Source organism: Huiozyma naganishii, chromosome 2 (assembly GCF_000348985.1).
Source record: "Huiozyma naganishii CBS 8797 chromosome 2, complete genome".
Classification (NCBI taxonomy): Eukaryota; Fungi; Ascomycota; class Saccharomycetes; order Saccharomycetales; family Saccharomycetaceae; genus Huiozyma; species Huiozyma naganishii.
The window spans coordinates 148,634-167,128 of record NC_035923.1 but is presented as its reverse complement, the minus strand read 5'-3'; the positions used below and the strand labels follow the sequence as shown (position 1 = coordinate 167,128).

Here is an 18,495-nt window from a genome sequence, read left to right as displayed (position 1 = left end):
GCCAGCTCATCGGGCTCCTGCGGCTGTTCAGAACATCATCTGCGACGAACCGCGTTGTATTCTCATTTTTTTGTAGAAATAAAATGTACCTGCGAAATGCAAAGAGAGGGACCTCGTTCGTGTTGGTGTCAGTGTGTGATGCGTGCCGTTGACTAGCTGCGGAAGTGTTGGTACCGCCAGTTGCGAGCAGAAGTACATCCAGGGCGATGTCGCAGTATATTGGGAAGACAATTTCTTTGATTTCGGTCACCGATAACCGCTATGTGGGTCTCTTGGAGAACATTGACTCGGAGAAAGGTACGGTCACTTTGAGAAGCGTTCGGTGCTTTGGGAGTGAAGGTAGAAAGAACTGGGGGCCCGAAGAGATATACCCAAATCCGGCCGTTTACGACTCCGTGCAGTTCAACGGGAATGACGTTAAGGACTTGAGCATCCTGGAGGTCAGGTTGGAGGACGTGCAACCGGTGCTGCCGCCCCAGATGCAGCAGCAGCAGCAGCAGCAACACGTTGCCCCTCCCGTATCTGAATCGCAGCAGCAACAGCAGCAGCTACAGCAGCCACAGAAATTCCCATCAAGGGAACAGGTGCCTGTTCAACAACAGGCTACGGCAAGTGTCCCAGTAGCAACAGAGTCTCGCGAGGAGAAGTTGCCAGCGGCAATGGCAGGCTACGGTGTCTATGCGCCGCCATCTGATGCCCAGCAGAGTGTTGTTCCCGAAGTGGCGGTCAACAGAGAGCAGAAACTCGCTCAACGGAAGGAGCACGCCAATACCAGCGGTGGCAACAACAACAACAGTAGACGTCCCCATCGTGACAGAAACGTCGAGATTCCAAAGAACGACTTCGATTTCCAATTCAACAACGCAAAATTCTCGAAGGAGAACTCTGAAGCGGAGCAAGAGAGCTCATTTGCTTCCAACCGTTCGAACGAAAACTCTGCAGAGAACGAACCATTTTACGATAAGAAGTCTTCGTTTTTCGACACCATATCCACCTCTGCGGAAGCAAGCAGCAACATGAGATGGCAGGATGAGAAGGAATTGAATTTGGACACATTTGGTCAGGCCTCCGCGAGACCAAGACGTGGTAGAGGCGGTAGAGGCGGCAACAGAGGTGGCCAGAGAGGGAATTATAGAGGCGGCAACAGAGGTGGGAACAGAGGTGGTTACCGCAACTACAGGAACAACAACAACTACAACAATAACAATGGCAGTAATTATGACAACAATGGGGGTAATAGGCAACAAGATTTCTCCTCGCAGGGCAATCCTTACAACGTCGAGTTCTAGATGTGTAACCTTTTCGAAGAGCTACAATCTTCTTCCTTTACTACTCGTTTTCAATGCTAAAATACCTTCAACTAGAAACCCTATTTGAGTATATATACATTCAGAAAATGAATAATGCATTCACAGTATCTAGTTCTTTTTTTAGTGGTCTACAGGGGAGTCAGTATCCCACACCTCCACACACTTATCAGAAAACAAAATTACCATTCGACTTGCTGCTACATCAATGTCCTTCACAGTAGCTGAATGGAAGTCTAGTTTCCAACTCTCAGCTTTCTGGAGATCAAATGCGTAAACGCCATCGTCAATCCCAACAATCATGCCGTCCGTGGCAGGTAAGTATCGCATTATTGGTTGCGACAAGAACGTTTGTGGAATTGACGTAGCAAAATTCTTAACAATTCTATCGTAGTACGTTTTAACGCCATTCAGCGGTTCGTCCATGGGAGGACGTATCAGAATCAACCTCATGTAAGGTATATGGGATGTTGCAGCAACCAAGAATGGTGTTCCGTCAGGAGCTTTTGTGAAACACAAGCTGCGAATCTCAAAAGAGTATGTAGAGAATTGGGCAGTGTTTAAGGCAATGTTGTACGCCAATGACAAAGATCCGGTATCATTGAGTGTATAGCATACCAACTGTGAACAGTCATTCCTCGTGAGGAATATAGACGGTTGAATTGTGTCCCACATGATACATTTCAATGACGTGCAATTTGATGGAATTGTGATGGACGATAATGGGACTAGTTGGTGTTCCGCATCACTTAATTTCAATTCAGAGATGTTTAACGTTTTATTCACCGCAGTTGAAACCACGTACCAAGAGTCACTACCTTTCTTACAAAACTCAATATGGTTGATAACTCGATTGTGCAGTTTGAGAGATACTAACTCAACGTCAAAATCCGCCTTGTATATCTTTAGAGTTCCATCGTAGGTACAGAGATACACAAACGAAGAATCAAGTATCTGTCCGTACAATTTTACAATATGGGGGAATTCAAATGACGACACAAGATTATTCAAAGCACTATCAAAGATCTTCAACTGCTTGCTCGCATTTGAAAGACAAATCCTTGAGCTGCCATCAAGAAATTTCGAGCCAATGGCCAGTTTGACAGTGTTTGTTTGAGTCACCCGCTTAAACCTAATATTGTGATTCCAGCTTGGAAGTTTCAGGCTACCATTATCATTAGTTATGATGCTGTTAAGGTTTAAGTCCTGCATTTTTTGGACACAGCAAAGTCATTGAAGGCTATTCTATCTCTGATAATAGTTGTCAAATCATCTTCATCTCTATTTTTTTCGCAAACAGAAGCCCTTGAGATTGATGCTTCCACAAAAAAAGAGTTCAAAGTAGCGCTATAATTTTTGTCCTTCAAGTACCGAGCAATCAGTACTTTAACATAATAATCAGTGGTATCGTAGGAAGACATAGCAAACGCCCAATCGCACCTTTAGCGGCACAATTGGGCGTGTGCAGACGATCGGTGTCCTGCCCATCATTTCCAATTGCAAGAAATCTTACATAGGAAAATTCAAATGGGAAAATGGTACGCATTTTACACCCAAACATTTTAAAAAAAAAGATTCAAATTTCAATTTTATTTTGAAAAATAAAATTTGGAGAAGAAATATTTCTCTTTACGGAAGCATATTTCGTGGCGACGCAATTTCTGTCTTTTTTTCAATCTAGTGGTGATACACAAATTTCACTAGCGTAGCAACCAAAACAATATTGATTCTTCAATTAGTATTAGGTAGTGAAGCCTAGTTCAAAGCACCTCTTAATATTATAAGCTTCCCTTTGAAGTAACGTTAACACACAACAACTGATCAAAAATGGGTAGCGGTAAACCAAGAGGTTTGAACTCTGCTAGAAAGCTACGTGTTCACAGAAGAAACAAGTATGTTTGAATAATATCTGAACTCTTTATTTGTCTGAAAGCTCCAAGGGTCGTGAATCCAGTTTCAAAAGTTATCTAATGCAATATCATTGCACTGAACGAACTCTTACACAACGGGCTATTTTGTTTTCTTTTGGAAGCTTTGTTTTAGTCAAATAATCATTATGCGAGATTTCATTTTACTAACAATATTTATTACATTGTTAATGTAATTACATTTTTACAGCCGTTGGGCCGAAAACAAGTACAAGAAGAGACTTTTGGGAACTGCTTTCAAGTCTTCTCCATTCGGTGGTTCTTCTCACGCCAAAGGTATTGTTTTAGAAAAATTGGGTATTGAATCTAAGCAACCTAACTCTGCTATCAGAAAGTGTGTCAGAGTCCAGTTGATTAAGAACGGTAAGAAGGTCACTGCTTTCGTTCCAAACGATGGTTGTTTGAACTACGTCGATGAGAACGACGAAGTTTTGCTTGCCGGTTTCGGTAGAAAGGGTAAGGCTAAGGGTGATATCCCAGGTGTCAGATTCAAGGTCGTCAAGGTTTCCGGTGTCTCCTTGCTAGCTTTGTGGAAGGAAAAGAAGGAGAAGCCAAGATCATAAGCAGGTTGTTTGGGAAAGAATGGTGTATGTTTACCAATGCATCTAATTTTTCAAGAACTTTTCTACATTAATAGTATAATAAATGCAAATTTTTTTACTCATCAGTATGCATTTGCTTTATCATATAAACTGATATATGTATCCATCACTTTTACTAAATATATAATAGTTGCACGTTTATTTGGAGTCCCCAATTATTGAGGGAGATAGGACAACAGGCTTATAAACTTGACTGCATATAGCCTTGAACACTGTTATCATAACGATTTTGTAGAGTGCTAAAAAATCATAAAGTGATATTCCCAGATAATGTATATCTTTCTAAAAGTACAAATTTGAATTTGCCTCAATTGATGATTTCAGGTAGCAGTGATGTTAGTTGTCTTGAAAGTTTTGAATATTGGGACGGATTTTCGAGACACTTATCGGTTAAAATCTTCAGAGAAAGCTGGAATTCCTGTATTATACCCTGATACTCATTGGACAAATGATTTATAAATGGAGAGGACAGGTTCTCAAATTCGTGTAGCAGTCTACCACATACACTGAGAAATGAATGCAACTGCTTTACTAATTCACAGCCTAGAAATTCATCGATAGTTTCAAGACCACACAGCTCATGCAACTTTTTGCTAAGTTGTTTCACAGTATTGATATTTTCAGAGAGCAACATGTGGTTTTCTAGTAGTATGGATATCTCATCTAGTTTTTTCAAATATTCAACTACATCTCCTACTTTCTCTTGTATCAAGGGAATGTCCCGCTCGGTCAATTTCGCCAGCATTTCCGTAAAGACTCCGATATCATTATTGGTCTTTTGCAACTCGAGATACGCCTCGTTATCCTCCTGATCATAGGTTCTGAAAAATTCCAGATATTTAGGGTAATTAGAAGTAATCTGGTCTAGTAGATGTTTAATAGAGTCGGAAGTTAATCCTGATACCGTTCTGATAAGGTTATCCAATGTGGCATATTGAAAATTGTTGTCCATTAGAAATCTATCAACGTCAAACTTTGTCCCACTGTCCGCACTATTCGGTATAGCATACTCATCTACTGTTGCAGCAAACAGCTCTGTATTCAATTCGCTTATTTGGGGCAAATCTATATCAAACTCTCCATCATCCAAAATATTCATTGCACCAATGTTGTGGAAGCAACTACCTGGCCTTCCACCAATATCGTTCTTTAAACTTCTCTCTCAAAGTTGATGTTTTTTTAAGTTCGTTAAAAATCAGTATACAACGTACGCTATAGAAAAGAAATGCGCGCAATAGAAAGCAGTTACCTCCATATGCATAAGTTATCGCCATTGGGCTCTGCACCTTCGAACAGTAACACAGAATTGCATAAAGGCGAGCTTCCATTGCAAATTCCTAGAAATTTAAGTTCCATTGAGTCGTTGAGTCCAAATGCAGCGTATTTGAGGGATCAAGTCAGAAATCTGCTGATGGGTAAGGACGCAGGCATTGATGCGCTACTAGGATTAGAGACATTAATATCTTATGCCAACGAAATATTTCCCTTTATAAACTCAGACGTAAATCTAGAGACGGAATGGCTCAGTGTTATGATCGATATTGCTTTTTTCTACGGTGATCTGGCCCTGATGCTGATGCAGAAAGCTTTCAATAAGACAGAGAGCGGGAGTATATGGTCATCAAGTGGGGAATACTTGAAGAAGGGACTCGGTATTCTTCAATTTTGTGAGAGTAATGTTTCAGAGAAACCGGATCATCGATTGCTCAATTTGATAATCGAGATGAGTTTTGAATTCCAAATATTGCAGCAACTGGGAGTAATAATGCTTTCTCTTTGTAAGTTAAGGAATTCTTTGTCCAATGAGCAAAGTACAGAACTAGATTTACAAACCAACGATTTGAAGGAATCGACGTCTGCAAGTCTATTTTATTCTAAACTATGCATTGGGTGTCATGATACTGCGTCGCAGATAAAGCAAATACACATGCTAGCCCAAAAGCGAGAAGTAATGTCGTTTTTAGAGGGAACTGCATATTTATTACTGTCTCTAGATCAATTTCGTAAGGACGAAATCGGCACTGCAACTGGCCTGCTACATCAAAGCGTCAACTGCTACTCGCATTTTGTTCCAAGGACTAAATTTACGTCAACAGTGCTCTCTACACCAAAAGCGCCAATGGCGACCAAAGAGAAGATGCGGAATAAGATGCACAATACTTTTTTGAAGACCAAACAAAAAGCTAACTTACTGCCGTTTAAAGCGCGTGCCGACAACAACAAAGTAAGTGAAATTATCAATGATGTCATGGACACTTTCCTAATACCTTTAGTGATACTACTGGATTACGTCTTTCAGCAGACCAATAGCAAATTGTTTTTTCAACCGGTTGAAAAAGATTCGGCTGTCCTAAAATCATTGCTTCCAGGTGGCGTGAAACCGGATTTGAAAGGAATCGAATGGGTATTTTGGGAGGGAAGACTACAAGAAATGGGACCTGTTTCGAATGGGGCTGAACAATTGCTGTACTGATTTTTTTATCTTCTCTATTATTTATCTAGTTATCCTTGCGCAAGAGTCACTGGCAGCTAGAACTTAAAGTAAATAGTAACCCATTTGTTCGATAGCTGGTAATTCTATTAACTAAAATAACCTTTTGAAATATCCCCTCAAACATAGTCAAATAAATAATTACAATACATCGGGGGAAGGGACCGTTTACATATGTAATTAGCTCGAAATGGCGCTATTATCACTTACACTTAAGTTGTCGATATAATAGAAAAAAACAATTAAGACAGCAGCTCACTTTGACAATCCACGTACGAAGATTGTCAAACCATTAAAGATGATTCTATCTGATTTTCCCACCAGAAAAACGCTCAAACTACTGGCTATCATACCCATATCTCCTTGCTGGACGGTATCTAAACTACTGATGGGAGGGAACCCTAACAGTGCAGAAAAGAAACCTTTACCCGGCCACAAGAAAGTGCTATATAAAGAGTACGCTGAAAACGGTATCTTTCTGGTTTTTTCTACTGCAAGAAGTTTTTATTAATCCTCTTCACTTTAAAGAACCAATGACCTTCCAAGTTTTTAAAGAATACGATGATATTATTTGCGTTTTTAATCGAACAATTCTTCTTGTGATCTTTTTCACGAGGTTTTAATGGAGAAGGCGGTTCCTGCGCAGAAAATTAATCTTGTTACATTCTTTGAATGATTTATAGGACGCCATATTAGAAAATTCTGATTCTTTTTAAGCTACTGGAGGACAGTTATAGTTATCCCTTGCATATTATCCAATCACATAGAACTCTTTTTTACCACAACTACACTCTCTTATTAAGCTGTTTACTCCCATCAGTGATTGTCTGATGCATTCTTATCTGTATTGACTCCTGCGTTATCTCGATCCTGCGATCGTATCGTGGGAATGGCGCTACTCTTATCGCCCTGTTCGCCCTGTTTTCCATTGTGAGAATAGAGAAAAAAACAGCAACTACCACAGCATTAAAATTACCGTGGAATTTTATGCTGCAATTTTGACGTGAGAAGTGTGTAGAGTATATGATATTAAACAGCTTTCATTCTTTGCAGGAGGGGGATCTTCAAATCAACAAGCTTGTCGGCTTGTTTGATTCGGTGAACATTTGAGATTCCTTGCTATCGGTTTAATAATATTTTTTGCATTAACTCTCCTAGATTATATATAAGAGGAGCCTTATTTTCCTTGCTGACTCATTTCGCTCCCTCCATTTGCTAACAAAACTGGCAAATTGGTGCTCTTCTGATTAACGCATTGGAGTTAGATATTAATAGCTTATAGACGTTGCAAACAACAACAACAGCAGTAATGGGAATGAGCAAGGCTCACAGGATAAAGAGGCCGGCGAGGCAGTCGATATCGGAATCCATTTCGGTGTCACTGGGCTTGCAGAACAATGATGCAAGGCAATCTGACAACGAGAATCCTTTGCAAGTGCTGCCAGGTGAGAGTAGCTACCTCGGGAGGTCATACGTCAGTGGTTTGTGGTCTCCCACACAGAGAAACAATAAATCAGGATACGACCTTCTTCCGACAAGTAATGAACAGGCATACAGCAAACCAATACACAAGTCGCAAATGTTGCATAGGCAGACACAAGCTATTGGGGAAAACTTTAGCGATTCTAATGGGGATGAAGGTTCAGAGAATAAAGATTTGAATGAGTACATCGATTTGGTGGAGCATAACGAAAGAAAGACGGCAAACATTGATAACGTCGATCAGATTGGGGGCCTTGCAACTGGTCCACAAACTACTGTGCCTGGCAATAAAACACACCCAGTAACTTCACCACTGTCAGATGAGTACGGTATTCCAGATGAGAACTCAAGATTATTACTCACTCCTGTATCATCTCTTTCAGTTGCCATATCGGATGCATCGTCATTGACGCCGGAAGACTACAACGGAAGAGCAAGGTCACCACTTAATGGAATCAATTCGACATACGGCTCCCAAATTCCTACACTTTCAAGCTACTCTTCAGCAGGCATGAAGATCGGGCCTCCCATAACCTCGAAATGGGATTACATTTCTGCTTTGTCCCACGACATTGTACATTATCTTCCAGCATCCATCTTGGGACTGTTACTAAACATTCTTGACGCATTATCTTATGGAATGATCATATTCCCAATTACAGAACCCATATTTTCCCAGTTGGGACCCTCAGGTCTATCCATGTTTTATATTTCCACAGTCATTTCTCAATTCACATATTCCAGTGGATGGTCCAGTTTTCCTTGTGGTATAGGAAGTGAAATGATAGAGGTCACACCCTTTTTCCACACAATGGCGTTGACGATCATGAAAACGCTGGGAGAAGAGAGGAAGAATGAGATCATTACAACGACTATATTCTGCTACGTCATTAGTTCCATGTTCACAGGCTTAACGTTTTTCACGCTGGGTAAATTGAAACTGGGCAAATTGGTCGGATTCTTCCCGCGTCATATCCTGATTGGATGCATTGGTGGTGTCGGCTATTTTCTTTTGATTACGGGCATTGAGGTCTGTACAAGAATTGCAAAATTTGAATATTCGATCCCATTCTTACTGAATTTATTCACAGACGAAAAAACCTTGTTTCAATGGCTGTTACCCACTATGCTAACAATAATCCTTATCTTCACGCAAAATCGTTTCAGAAACTCTTTGGTGCTACCATCTTTTTACATTCTGACTTTAATATTATTCCATTTCATTGTGGCTATTGTCCCCAATTTGTCTCTCACGAAGTTGCGTAACTCGGGCTGGATTTTTCCCGTAGCAGCTTCGAATGTTACCTGGTATGACCATTACAAATATTTCAACTTCAGCGATGTACATTGGGCGCTTGTCATCAAACAAATCCCAACAATGATGGCATTGACCTTTTTTGGTATACTGCACGTCCCTATAAACGTTCCCGCCCTGGCCATGTCTTTACAGATGGACAAGTATGATGTTGATAGAGAACTCATTGCACATGGGTATTCGAACTTTTTCAGTGGGCTTTTTGGCTCCATCGAGAACTATCTTGTTTACACCAACAGTGTTCTATTCATCAGAGCCGGTGCGGACTCTGCCTTAGCCGGGTACATACTGATTGTGTTGACTATTATTGTCATGCTTATTGGACCCGTAATCATTTCCTTTATCCCAATTTGCATCGTGGGGTCGTTGATATTTTTGCTAGGGTACGAACTGTTAATGGAGGCTCTGGTTGATACATGGGGGAAGTTGAACACTTTTGAATATGTTACTGTCGGGATCATCATCTTAACGATGGGGATATTTGATTTTGTGCTCGGTATTATCGTTGGTATCCTAATTGCGTGCTTTAAGTTTCTGATTGACAGCACTCATTTACAGACAGTCAACGGTGAATTTAGTGGGGAAGTCGCCAAGAGCACTGTCTATAGAGATCCAATTCAAACCACATTTTTGGATGGTGTTGGGGAGCAGATATACGTGCTAAAGTTACAGAATCTGTTGTTCTTTGGTACTATAATATCCATTGAGGAAAAAATCGATAAGCTGTTGGAGATTAGCAATAACGATTCCTCCAAGAGACGTATCAAATATTTGATCCTTGACTTTAAGAACATCAACACCGACAACATTGATTATTCTGCGGCAGAAGGTTTCAACCGGATTAGGCGGTTTACGCAGACCAAGGGCATTCAACTGATAATATCCTCCATTCGTGAAAAGGACGGAATATATCGGGCGTTCAATAACGTTGGGTTACTCGAGGATGTTGAGCTTTTCCAAGACTTGAACAGTTCATTAGAGTGGTGTGAAAATGAGCTGTTACACTGGTACAACGAGCTGAGAACGAAGGCGAAGGCTAGGTTACGCAAGCTGAACAACACTGCAAACAGTGTTGTGAGCAGACTACCTGTCAGTGCCTCTAAACAGATGGACTCACGGGCCATAACTTCAGCTGATCAATCCGGCAGAGCTGCGATTAGCAATCTGATGTCTTTGCCCACGAACACCCCCAGAAACCACCAGATGTTGACTGTGGCGCAGGATGTATTCAAGAACGACGAACAGACTGTCAGCTCGCTACGCAAACAACTGAAGACGAAGGACCCCCTGTTGCCCCTACTGCTACTCACGTTGAAGCAGTACAGACCTGACATTGGCTCGAACGACAAGCTTGCGAGAGACAAGGAGATTGCAATCTGGAGCCGCCTGTGTCCGTATTTTGCCAAAAAGACCATGATGGCACAGACCACGCTGCAACATTGCAACAAGATTTTCTTCCTCGTGCAGACCGGTGTGTTGAAGGCCGTTTTCAAGTTGCCCCAGGGCTGCGTCTACGAGACGATGGCCAACAGGACCTGCTACGGTAAGATCATCGATTCAGGGACCACCGTGGACGACGCCGACACTAGCAACCCTGACTTCTCGAAGCTGTTCATCACAACAGAGACAGACTCCGAGTTGTGGGTCATCGACGCGGCGGCCATGGGGAGACTCGAGAGGGAGGACCCGGAATTGTTCATCCAGCTGGCACTGCTCGTCATGCTCATCAAGGACAAGAGATTCAAGGATCTGCTGGGACACGCATTGATCAGTGCCTGAGCCGTCTGCGGGAAATACCCGGCAGATCATCCGACCCCCCCCCCTTTTTACAGAGCAAGGCGACTCACAAAAATGAAAACCCTTCCACCTTCGGGAAGAACCCGAATCATCGGAGAGCTCGTTCGTTAGAGCGTGAATTTTGGCCTCGAGAAATGGATGCCCTATCCGTCACAGGAAAATTAGAACAAAAGATATTTCTCGGATGATTACATAAAAAGGAGAACGTGAGGGAGACTCTGCTGGCTGGCTGGTTAGTTGGCTGGTTGATTGGCAGTCCGTGTTTGCAGAAGGTCGTTGTGTGAACACGGGGAGGAACACTTCCCCTCAGTTGCTTCTACTCTGTGTTGTATTTATACATTTCCAGTAACAGTGGCCAGGATTATATAATTTATACTCTGCATATCTAATCAGATTAGTCACATACAGCTGGGCAATTGAGACCATGAGCAACAGAAGTGATATTGTGACCGATCCTGAATTTGACGAGGTGTCGTCCTTTTCTTCTGTGGACTCGTACAAACCGGAGCCGTTTGTCGGGTTCGGCACGGAGGAGGAGCAGCACGACTCGCGGCTGTTCAAGAACGACACAATTCTGAACAGCGAGGACCTGGCGGAAAACACGGCGAACACTCCGTCCGACCTGAACTCAAAGGCCAGCTCGACCACCCTGGGAAAGCGGGACTCGAACGCCATCGAGCGGGTCGTTACCAAGAACGCAATGAACAACCAATCGGAGAGCGCAGACGCGCTCAGGTCCAAGGGACTCGATACCACCAAGAGAAGGAACATACCGGACATCAATGCGCCACTGACGCTTACGCAGTCGCACTTCCCGGAGGAGTACCAAGTGGAAACGGAAACGGGACTCGTCAAGATGAAAACCATCGAGAGTCTCAAGAGTCGCCATTCGGGCGGTACACATAACTCGAAAAAGAGCAAGGGGGCCTCTACCAGGTCCAAAAACTCGCTAACCTCCTCGATGGAGGAGCACGGCGAGGCGGGACTCAACGCGGAGAAACTCAACAGCGCGGTCGAGAGAAACCGGAAAGAGCTCGAGCGGTACGAGAAGAACAGGGGCAAGAAGGGCATCAAGGGATTTCTGTCCAAGATGTTTCAATGAACTACAGGAATACACAGCATCACCCAAGGTATACAGACTTCATCGAACAGGTGACGAACCGATCCATCTTCGTTCACGTGATATAATGTCACGTGATATCTGAATCCCGCTCCCTGAAACAGTAAAATATCAAGTTCAAAAGTCCGTTCGCACTTCCGTTCTCTCCCCTCGACAACCTGCTCACTATTCTGTTGGTGTCCGTTACTGGAAGGTTCAAGACAACCATGTGTATACTGTTGGGTACAAGAGAGCATCCGGATTACGATTTGGTGTTGATTTCCAATAGGGACGAGTTTTTTGAAAGGGATACGCATATTACGGAATGGCATAGCGGGGACTACATTCTTTCGCCTTACGATATGACAAAGGGACTATATGATCCTGGGAAGTGCGTTCGTGGGACCTGGATGGGTCTCAACAGGGCCGGGAGGGTTTCCACCGTGCTGAATTTGAAACTGGAGGGGGAGGCCCTCCGTAAACATTCGAAAAACCCGGTCAAACGCAGGTCAAGAGGGTTGATCCCCTTTATGTTTTTAAGTGATCGCGGTTTCATAGACCAGTGGGACTCCTTCGAGAAGTTCCGGGATCGCTACCCAGATCTGGAGAAGTCGGGAGATTTTAATTTATTTATAGGGGACATCCGTCAACAGGACTATAAAGTTTTGGATTCCAGCGGGAACACGTTCAGTGTTTTGAATGAAACAACCGGAATGAACATGGTGGTCTCCAATGATACTTACAAAGAGTTTAATGAAAACGATATAAGCGAGTGGAACAAAGTGAAACTGGGGAAATTGAAGTTGCACGAACTGGTAAATACCGCGGTCAATCTGGATAAATCTAGTTTCATTGATAAATGTTTCCACGCTGCATCCTTCTGTTCCATCGAAAAATCCCACGAGGACATATCGAAGACACCGGAAGTAATCTCAAACACAATATTTGTCCCACCTTTGAAGTGTCAACCACAACAGGACGTGGGTCTGACGAAGAGTGGAGGGCTTTATTTCGGAACGAGATCGCAACTCGTCACACTGGTGAGTAAAGACAGAAGGCAAGTCACTGTCGCAGAACGTATCTTGCATACAAGCGACTTGGACAGAGACTTTAATAGCCCCCATAATCCAAAGGAAGTGAAACAGTTCACGTTTGACCTATCCGATTAACTCGTTTTCTTTTAGGTTACACATTGTACGACTCTGCATATGAAGAAAAAAGCATTTATACTTCTTCATCTTACCTATTTTCCTTCTTCTTTCAGATATATAATTTTTATTTATTAATGTACATACAATCCGATGCTTGAAAGACCGTGGCTGTCGGCTCTCGTAAGATCTTCCGCCTATATTTCGAGGTGGTCGACAAGGTAAGGTGGGAAGACCTTCTTTTGGGTCTTGACATACTTACTACGGTTACTCCCCGCAACAGACGCCTTGTTCGTCCTAAACTCTAATAGGTTCCACAGTTCCGTGTTCATCTCTGCAATCTTGACCATGTTATCTATGTATCCTGCAAGCTCCGTTAGCAACTCGCCGTCCAAGGCAAAGAGACCTATGGAATCGATCACCAAAGAGAGCAGCTGGAACAATTGCGGCGTGGCCACCGAACTTTCATCCGAGTTGTTGTAGTTCCCAATCACAAACTTGATGAAGTTTGTAACGTTGACTCTTGGTAGCGCCTTCATTTCCTTTTTGATGGAATCCTTGGTGTAATCCTGTAAAATCTTCAGCGAGAGGTCCAAGGAAAGCTCGTTGTTTTCAATGACAAAGGACTCGGTCAACAACTCATCGAGCGGTAAGTTCGGACACGTAACGATGACCTGTTTGTACAGTCTAGGTATTTGCTTCACTTTGGAAAGTAAATGTCTGGTTTTGTCCGCTGGGAACAGTGGATGTGTCAACAGATAGGTGAAAGCTGCAGGGTACTTGCTCGAGGGCTCGAAACTGTAATTTTTGAGAATTACACCAACGGTCTCTGATAAGAAATTCTGGTCTATGATGAATCTGTCCCCTTCCGTGTAACACTCCTGCACGATATAAAGTTCTTTGAAAAAAATCTGGTCGAACTTGGCTGGGTCCTTGGCTGCTGCGGTCAGTTTCTTCAGAATGGAAGCGTAATCAAAACTTCTCTTCGTTTTGTCACCAGCGTCAAGGATTGGCCGCAGCGTGACCTGTGATTCTGCTGATCTTCTCTCTTTCATGAACGTAGCAAACCCTTTCCCCAAGGAATCTTTTATGCTTCTGCTTCCAAGTTCCAAGTTGATGATGTCTAAAGACACAGCGTTGTCCTGCGGTCCGTGACTCAAGGCAATGGCAAAGGATCCGTCCCTTGCACCAGCAATCAACTCAACTTGCTTTAACTGTGCAAACTTGTTGTGAGACAGAACGCTGCCCAGGTGTAGATCCAGTAAATATATCTCGTTTGCCAAGGCAAGACAAACCCTGCTATCCCCCACAACTGTGAATGTGAGAGGCGCACCCTTAGAGGCACTCAAAAATGGGATATTAACCACGCCAATCTCGTTTAAAGTCGTCAATTCGAATATCTTAAAATCGTTAGTCGCAAGGTCAAATTGGTAGATCTTCCCCAGGTGCTGTCTGATTTGTTTGAACTGCTCAAAGTGTAAAGTTGTGCTAACTCGCAGTTCAGTGAGATTCTCTAATTCGTACAAGGCAGTGGACTGCGCGGCGACAATTAAGGCGTACTGTCCATCGATAAACTCGACTTGCTTGATATCCTTCAATGGGAGGTGCTTCGCAAACACCTGCTCTCCACCCTTGTACTTTTGCACAGTACCATCCTGTAAGATCGCGGTGGTGACCACTGACTCGTCGTGTATTTTCTCGGAAAGACAGTTCACTACTGCGGATTTCAGCGGTATCTGATGCGACTCGTCTAAATACAAACAGAACGATTTGTTGTTGGATTGTGTTGCGTAGACTCCGTTGTCAAACGCAGTGACCGTCAAATTGGAGGGGATGGCCTTGCTGTTAACCAGCTTTGGCGTCGGGTTGATGATATACTGCGAGATGGAATATTTCGAGACGGCAACGTCTAATGTGTTTGCATTTGACGTGAGACTGTGCTGGGAGATTAGCACTTTTGTCTGCGACGCCTGTCTGGGCACATTGGCAATTGTGAACGGCTGGGATATCGAAGCAGACATTGCTGGTAGATGGGTGCGCTGCGGTCTGCCGTACGTCAAAGGACACTTCCTCTTCAGTATGGTGCAGAGGGCATCTCTAATATTGAACTGAAAAATTTTTTGATATCGAATTTAGAGGATGAAGATGAGATGCCCATCACGTGGAACAGCAGTGGAACAGGGCCTCTCGAAGGGTAGGGATAGACCAGACACGAGTAGTACCATTTCATTCGTTGGCACGATGGGCTTGACGGAATTGAGGGACAAGTTTAAAACGCTAAGCCAGGAGAGCCAGCGCTTGCGGGTGCGAATTCGGAAGCAGCAGGCGGAGGTCGAGAAGCCGAAGGTTTACAGTCTGCAGGCAGCTGAGCCCTCGGTGGACGGTATTGACGGCGCTGAAGTGGTGGATAATGTGACTGTGAAGCTTCTTAACACTCCTCTGCGACAGCTGGAGGCGAGAGAAGCTAGAAGAGGGGAAAACGGCGACGATGCAGTGGCCCGCGTGGAGGGCGACCGGGTCGCAAAAGACACGTACAAGAAGGAGCTGGCTCTTTTAGGGAGGAAAAGTACGCGGGGCACGTATCGGGACAATGTGGAGCGGCTCGTGACGCATTTGAACGATGTGTCGAAGAAGCGGTACCTCGTGCGGAAGAATAAGATGAAACGGCAAGGCGCTCGGGGCGGGTCATCCCTAGACGGGTACATCAACGAGAAGAACAAACAATTCAACAAGAAGTTGCAGCGCAACGGACCATCCACTTGAAGACCTCTTTTTGAATAAGAAACGTATAAGTAAACTATAGAGTCACACAAGGGTAAATAAAAGGATACATACCATAAAATGTACAAGGTTAGTGAGTAGAGGCACCGGCTACTTGAACGTGGTCACCTCTTCCGTAGCGAAGGAGTACAGTGAGTTGTTCTCGAAGATAGGCTTATTTCTGGCCTTCGTGAGCTCGGATTCCGCGTTGGACCTTTCGTGCTGCGCGTTGACTCTCGCCTTTGTAGCGATGTTAGCCCGCTCCTCCGCGTCCGCGATCTTCTTGGCCCACTCCTTGCGTTCCATCTCGATAGCGACCTTCTGCTCGAGGTGTTGGTCTGCCCTCTCGCTCTCGTCCTTGGCGCGTCTCTCTGCGAAATCCCTCTCCTTCTGCATATCCTCGAGTTCTTTCTTCGCCTGTTGCTCTTGGTCCAATAGACTCTTCTCGATCTGCGCCTTCTCCTCCGCGGCCAGCTTCAGCTGTTGCTCGGCCTCCTCTGCCTTCTCCGCGGAGTCCTGCAATTTGGCCTCGTAGATTTCGCGCACTTGAACGAGGTTGGCCGTGTGTTCGACGTCGAGTTGTTTCAACCGCTCGTCGAGATCCGCGTCCTTCTCGCCCAATTTGTCCTCGTAGAATTTGGTGTTCGAGTCCAACTTCTCGTTCCAGATACGTTCGCGTTCCGCCCTCGCGCGTTCCATCTCGTTCGTGATCCCGATCAATTTCAAACGCTCCCCCGAGATCTCCTGCTTCACTACAGCGAGGGAGTCCAGTTTCCCCTGGATCGAGTCCGTCACTTTCACGAGCTCGTGCGACTTGAGATGTTGCCCCGTCTCCAAGTCCGCGAGGTTCCTGTCGGCGTTCCCCTTCGAGAATTGGTTCGCGTCGATCTCTGCCTCTAGTTCCGTCTTGCGCTGCGTGAGGTCCCTAATCTGTCTTGTGATCTTGTCCTGCTTGTGGTTGAACTGGGACAGTTTGAACAGTTGAGCGTCCAGCCGTTCTGTGATGTTTGTCAAGTTCGTGGTCCATAGGTGGTAGTCCTTCTCCGCGTGCGATTTCTCCAAAGTGAGTTGGTTGACCTCGTGTTGCATTAATGTTTTCTTCTGCGAGATGAATTTCAAGTCTTGCAATTTTTGTAACTTGACCAACTGTGCCTCGTGGAGTACTTTCACTTTGGAATCGTTGAAAGTCGCGTTTGAGTCGAACAACTGTTTGATTTTTTGGTTCTCGATGACCTCGGATTTAGCGATCTTATCCAATTTAGCGTCGTTCATCTTCGCTAGCACGGAGAGTTTGCGGTCATCGACTTGAGCGAGTTTCTGTTCGTACTCTTGCAATTTCTTGGCGAACTTGCTCTCCTGCTCACGCTGGTAATCCGCCATCTCTGCCTTGTGCACTTTATCATCGTACAGGACTTTGTTGAACACCGCCGCTGAGACGTGCCCGTATTTGGGCAATTTCAAAAGCAGTTCTGGCGTGTCCTCTGTCGCTTGTGGGTTGGTCACTGGTGTATCCATCAGTCTTTGCTTTGTCGAGACCCCAACTGCGGTGGACCCAGGGTCGATCAATTGCAAGGAGTCCAAATCAACGTACAGTTTCGGCTGCGTAGCTGGGTCCACTGGCTTCCTCCATTCGATTTCGTTCTGGAGCGCCATCTGCTGAGCGTCGACGAGCTGGTTCTGCTCGATGTTGAGCACGTCGCGATCGTAGTCGTAGCCGGAGGCGTCACCGGAGGCGTCACCGCCGTTGGCCTCTGCACGGGGAATCCCCCTTGCGTCACGGATGTACTCTCTCACGATCGGGTCCGAGACGTCGATTTCGTCTTTTTCCTCCTGCGTCGGGTCCACGGGTGGCACGAAATCGTAGTCGATGGCGAACCTGTTTGTCGTGTCCCTCTTCACGGGCTCAATGGCCTTGAGTTCCTTCCTCTTCTCCTCCTTCGCAGGCTTGCACGTCCTATCCAGCACAGACTGGCACCTCTGCAAGTGCAGCAGTGTCTGTTCCCTTTTCTCCAAATCCTTCAGGATCAGCCGCTGCCTGTCCTCGTTCTCGAGAAGGTACTCTGGGAACACAATATCCCTTGCGCGCCTCTGATCATCGGTCACTTTGCTGAACCCGAGCTCCCTCGTGTTGTACGAATTGTACAGCGAAGTCGCCGAGACCGTCGGGAATTTCTTCGTCCGCTGCAACTGCAGCTGCTTCTTGCTCGCTTTGGTCAGCTGCCCGCCTCTGAAGGGCGACACGTACTCCTCTGTCGCCGCGGTGCCAATGGCCCTGCGGAACGACCCGCGCGAGACCCGCGACCCGCGACTCGACGCGCCCGACGACTGCAGCGACACCGCGTCCTCGTGCTCCTGCACCAGCCTGTCGTACCCAGCGATCGCCATCCTCTGCAGACCTGGTCCTTACCGCCACAGCACAGGCGGCCAGATCCGGGCCCCCTCGCCTCGAGCCCTCCCCGACCAGTATATAGTAAACGGGGGGGAGCATTGCAGCATTGCCGTCCTCTGGGCCAACCCCCCCGGGGTTACCGGGGTAACCCGGGTAACCCGCCTTCCTGCCAAGGGA

The 18,495-nt window shown here is 45.2% G+C and overlaps 11 protein-coding genes across 11 annotated transcripts; 7 read left to right on the top strand and 4 right to left on the bottom strand.

The window, feature by feature from the left end:
• Positions 1-206: 206 nt before the first annotated feature.
• Positions 207-1,289, top strand: SCD6 (Scd6p; the record flags this gene model as incomplete). The annotated part of the gene is made up of 1 exon (XM_022611368.1): positions 207-1,289. The coding sequence occupies one exon, from the start codon at positions 207-209 to the stop codon at positions 1,287-1,289; it is 1,083 nt and encodes a 360-aa protein (XP_022462784.1).
• A 141-nt stretch (positions 1,290-1,430) lies between these two features.
• KNAG0B00900 (uncharacterized protein) lies at positions 1,431-2,519 on the bottom strand (the record flags this gene model as incomplete). Its single annotated transcript, XM_022611367.1, has 1 exon — positions 1,431-2,519. One exon carries the CDS (start codon positions 2,517-2,519, stop codon positions 1,431-1,433), a length of 1,089 nt encoding a protein of 362 aa, XP_022462783.1.
• A 615-nt stretch (positions 2,520-3,134) lies between these two features.
• Positions 3,135-3,798, top strand: KNAG0B00890 (40S ribosomal protein uS12; the record flags this gene model as incomplete). Its single annotated transcript, XM_022611366.1, has 2 exons — positions 3,135-3,199; positions 3,426-3,798. The coding sequence occupies 2 exons, from the start codon at positions 3,135-3,137 to the stop codon at positions 3,796-3,798; spliced, it is 438 nt and encodes a 145-aa protein (XP_022462782.1).
• A 346-nt stretch (positions 3,799-4,144) lies between these two features.
• On the bottom strand, positions 4,145-4,936 carry COG2 (Golgi transport complex subunit COG2; the record flags this gene model as incomplete). Its single annotated transcript, XM_022611365.1, has 1 exon — positions 4,145-4,936. The coding sequence occupies one exon, from the start codon at positions 4,934-4,936 to the stop codon at positions 4,145-4,147; it is 792 nt and encodes a 263-aa protein (XP_022462781.1).
• A 156-nt stretch (positions 4,937-5,092) lies between these two features.
• On the top strand, positions 5,093-6,310 carry KNAG0B00870 (uncharacterized protein; the record flags this gene model as incomplete). Its single annotated transcript, XM_022611364.1, has 1 exon — positions 5,093-6,310. The coding sequence occupies one exon, from the start codon at positions 5,093-5,095 to the stop codon at positions 6,308-6,310; it is 1,218 nt and encodes a 405-aa protein (XP_022462780.1).
• A 1,327-nt stretch (positions 6,311-7,637) lies between these two features.
• On the top strand, positions 7,638-10,904 carry VSB1 (Vsb1p; the record flags this gene model as incomplete). Its single annotated transcript, XM_022611363.1, has 1 exon — positions 7,638-10,904. The coding sequence occupies one exon, from the start codon at positions 7,638-7,640 to the stop codon at positions 10,902-10,904; it is 3,267 nt and encodes a 1,088-aa protein (XP_022462779.1).
• Positions 10,905-11,346: 442 nt separating this feature from the next.
• Positions 11,347-12,024, top strand: KNAG0B00850 (uncharacterized protein; the record flags this gene model as incomplete). Its single annotated transcript, XM_022611362.1, has 1 exon — positions 11,347-12,024. The coding sequence occupies one exon, from the start codon at positions 11,347-11,349 to the stop codon at positions 12,022-12,024; it is 678 nt and encodes a 225-aa protein (XP_022462778.1).
• A 224-nt stretch (positions 12,025-12,248) lies between these two features.
• KNAG0B00840 (uncharacterized protein) lies at positions 12,249-13,190 on the top strand (the record flags this gene model as incomplete). Its single annotated transcript, XM_022611361.1, has 1 exon — positions 12,249-13,190. The coding sequence occupies one exon, from the start codon at positions 12,249-12,251 to the stop codon at positions 13,188-13,190; it is 942 nt and encodes a 313-aa protein (XP_022462777.1).
• Positions 13,191-13,366: 176 nt separating this feature from the next.
• Positions 13,367-15,190, bottom strand: UTP8 (Utp8p; the record flags this gene model as incomplete). The annotated part of the gene is made up of 1 exon (XM_022611359.1): positions 13,367-15,190. One exon carries the CDS (start codon positions 15,188-15,190, stop codon positions 13,367-13,369), a length of 1,824 nt encoding a protein of 607 aa, XP_022462776.1.
• Positions 15,191-15,308: 118 nt separating this feature from the next.
• Positions 15,309-15,932, top strand: SYF2 (Syf2p; the record flags this gene model as incomplete). The annotated part of the gene is made up of 1 exon (XM_022611358.1): positions 15,309-15,932. One exon carries the CDS (start codon positions 15,309-15,311, stop codon positions 15,930-15,932), a length of 624 nt encoding a protein of 207 aa, XP_022462775.1.
• A 108-nt stretch (positions 15,933-16,040) lies between these two features.
• On the bottom strand, positions 16,041-18,314 carry KNAG0B00810 (uncharacterized protein; the record flags this gene model as incomplete). The annotated part of the gene is made up of 1 exon (XM_022611357.1): positions 16,041-18,314. One exon carries the CDS (start codon positions 18,312-18,314, stop codon positions 16,041-16,043), a length of 2,274 nt encoding a protein of 757 aa, XP_022462774.1.
• Between the last annotated feature and the right edge of the window lie 181 nt (positions 18,315-18,495).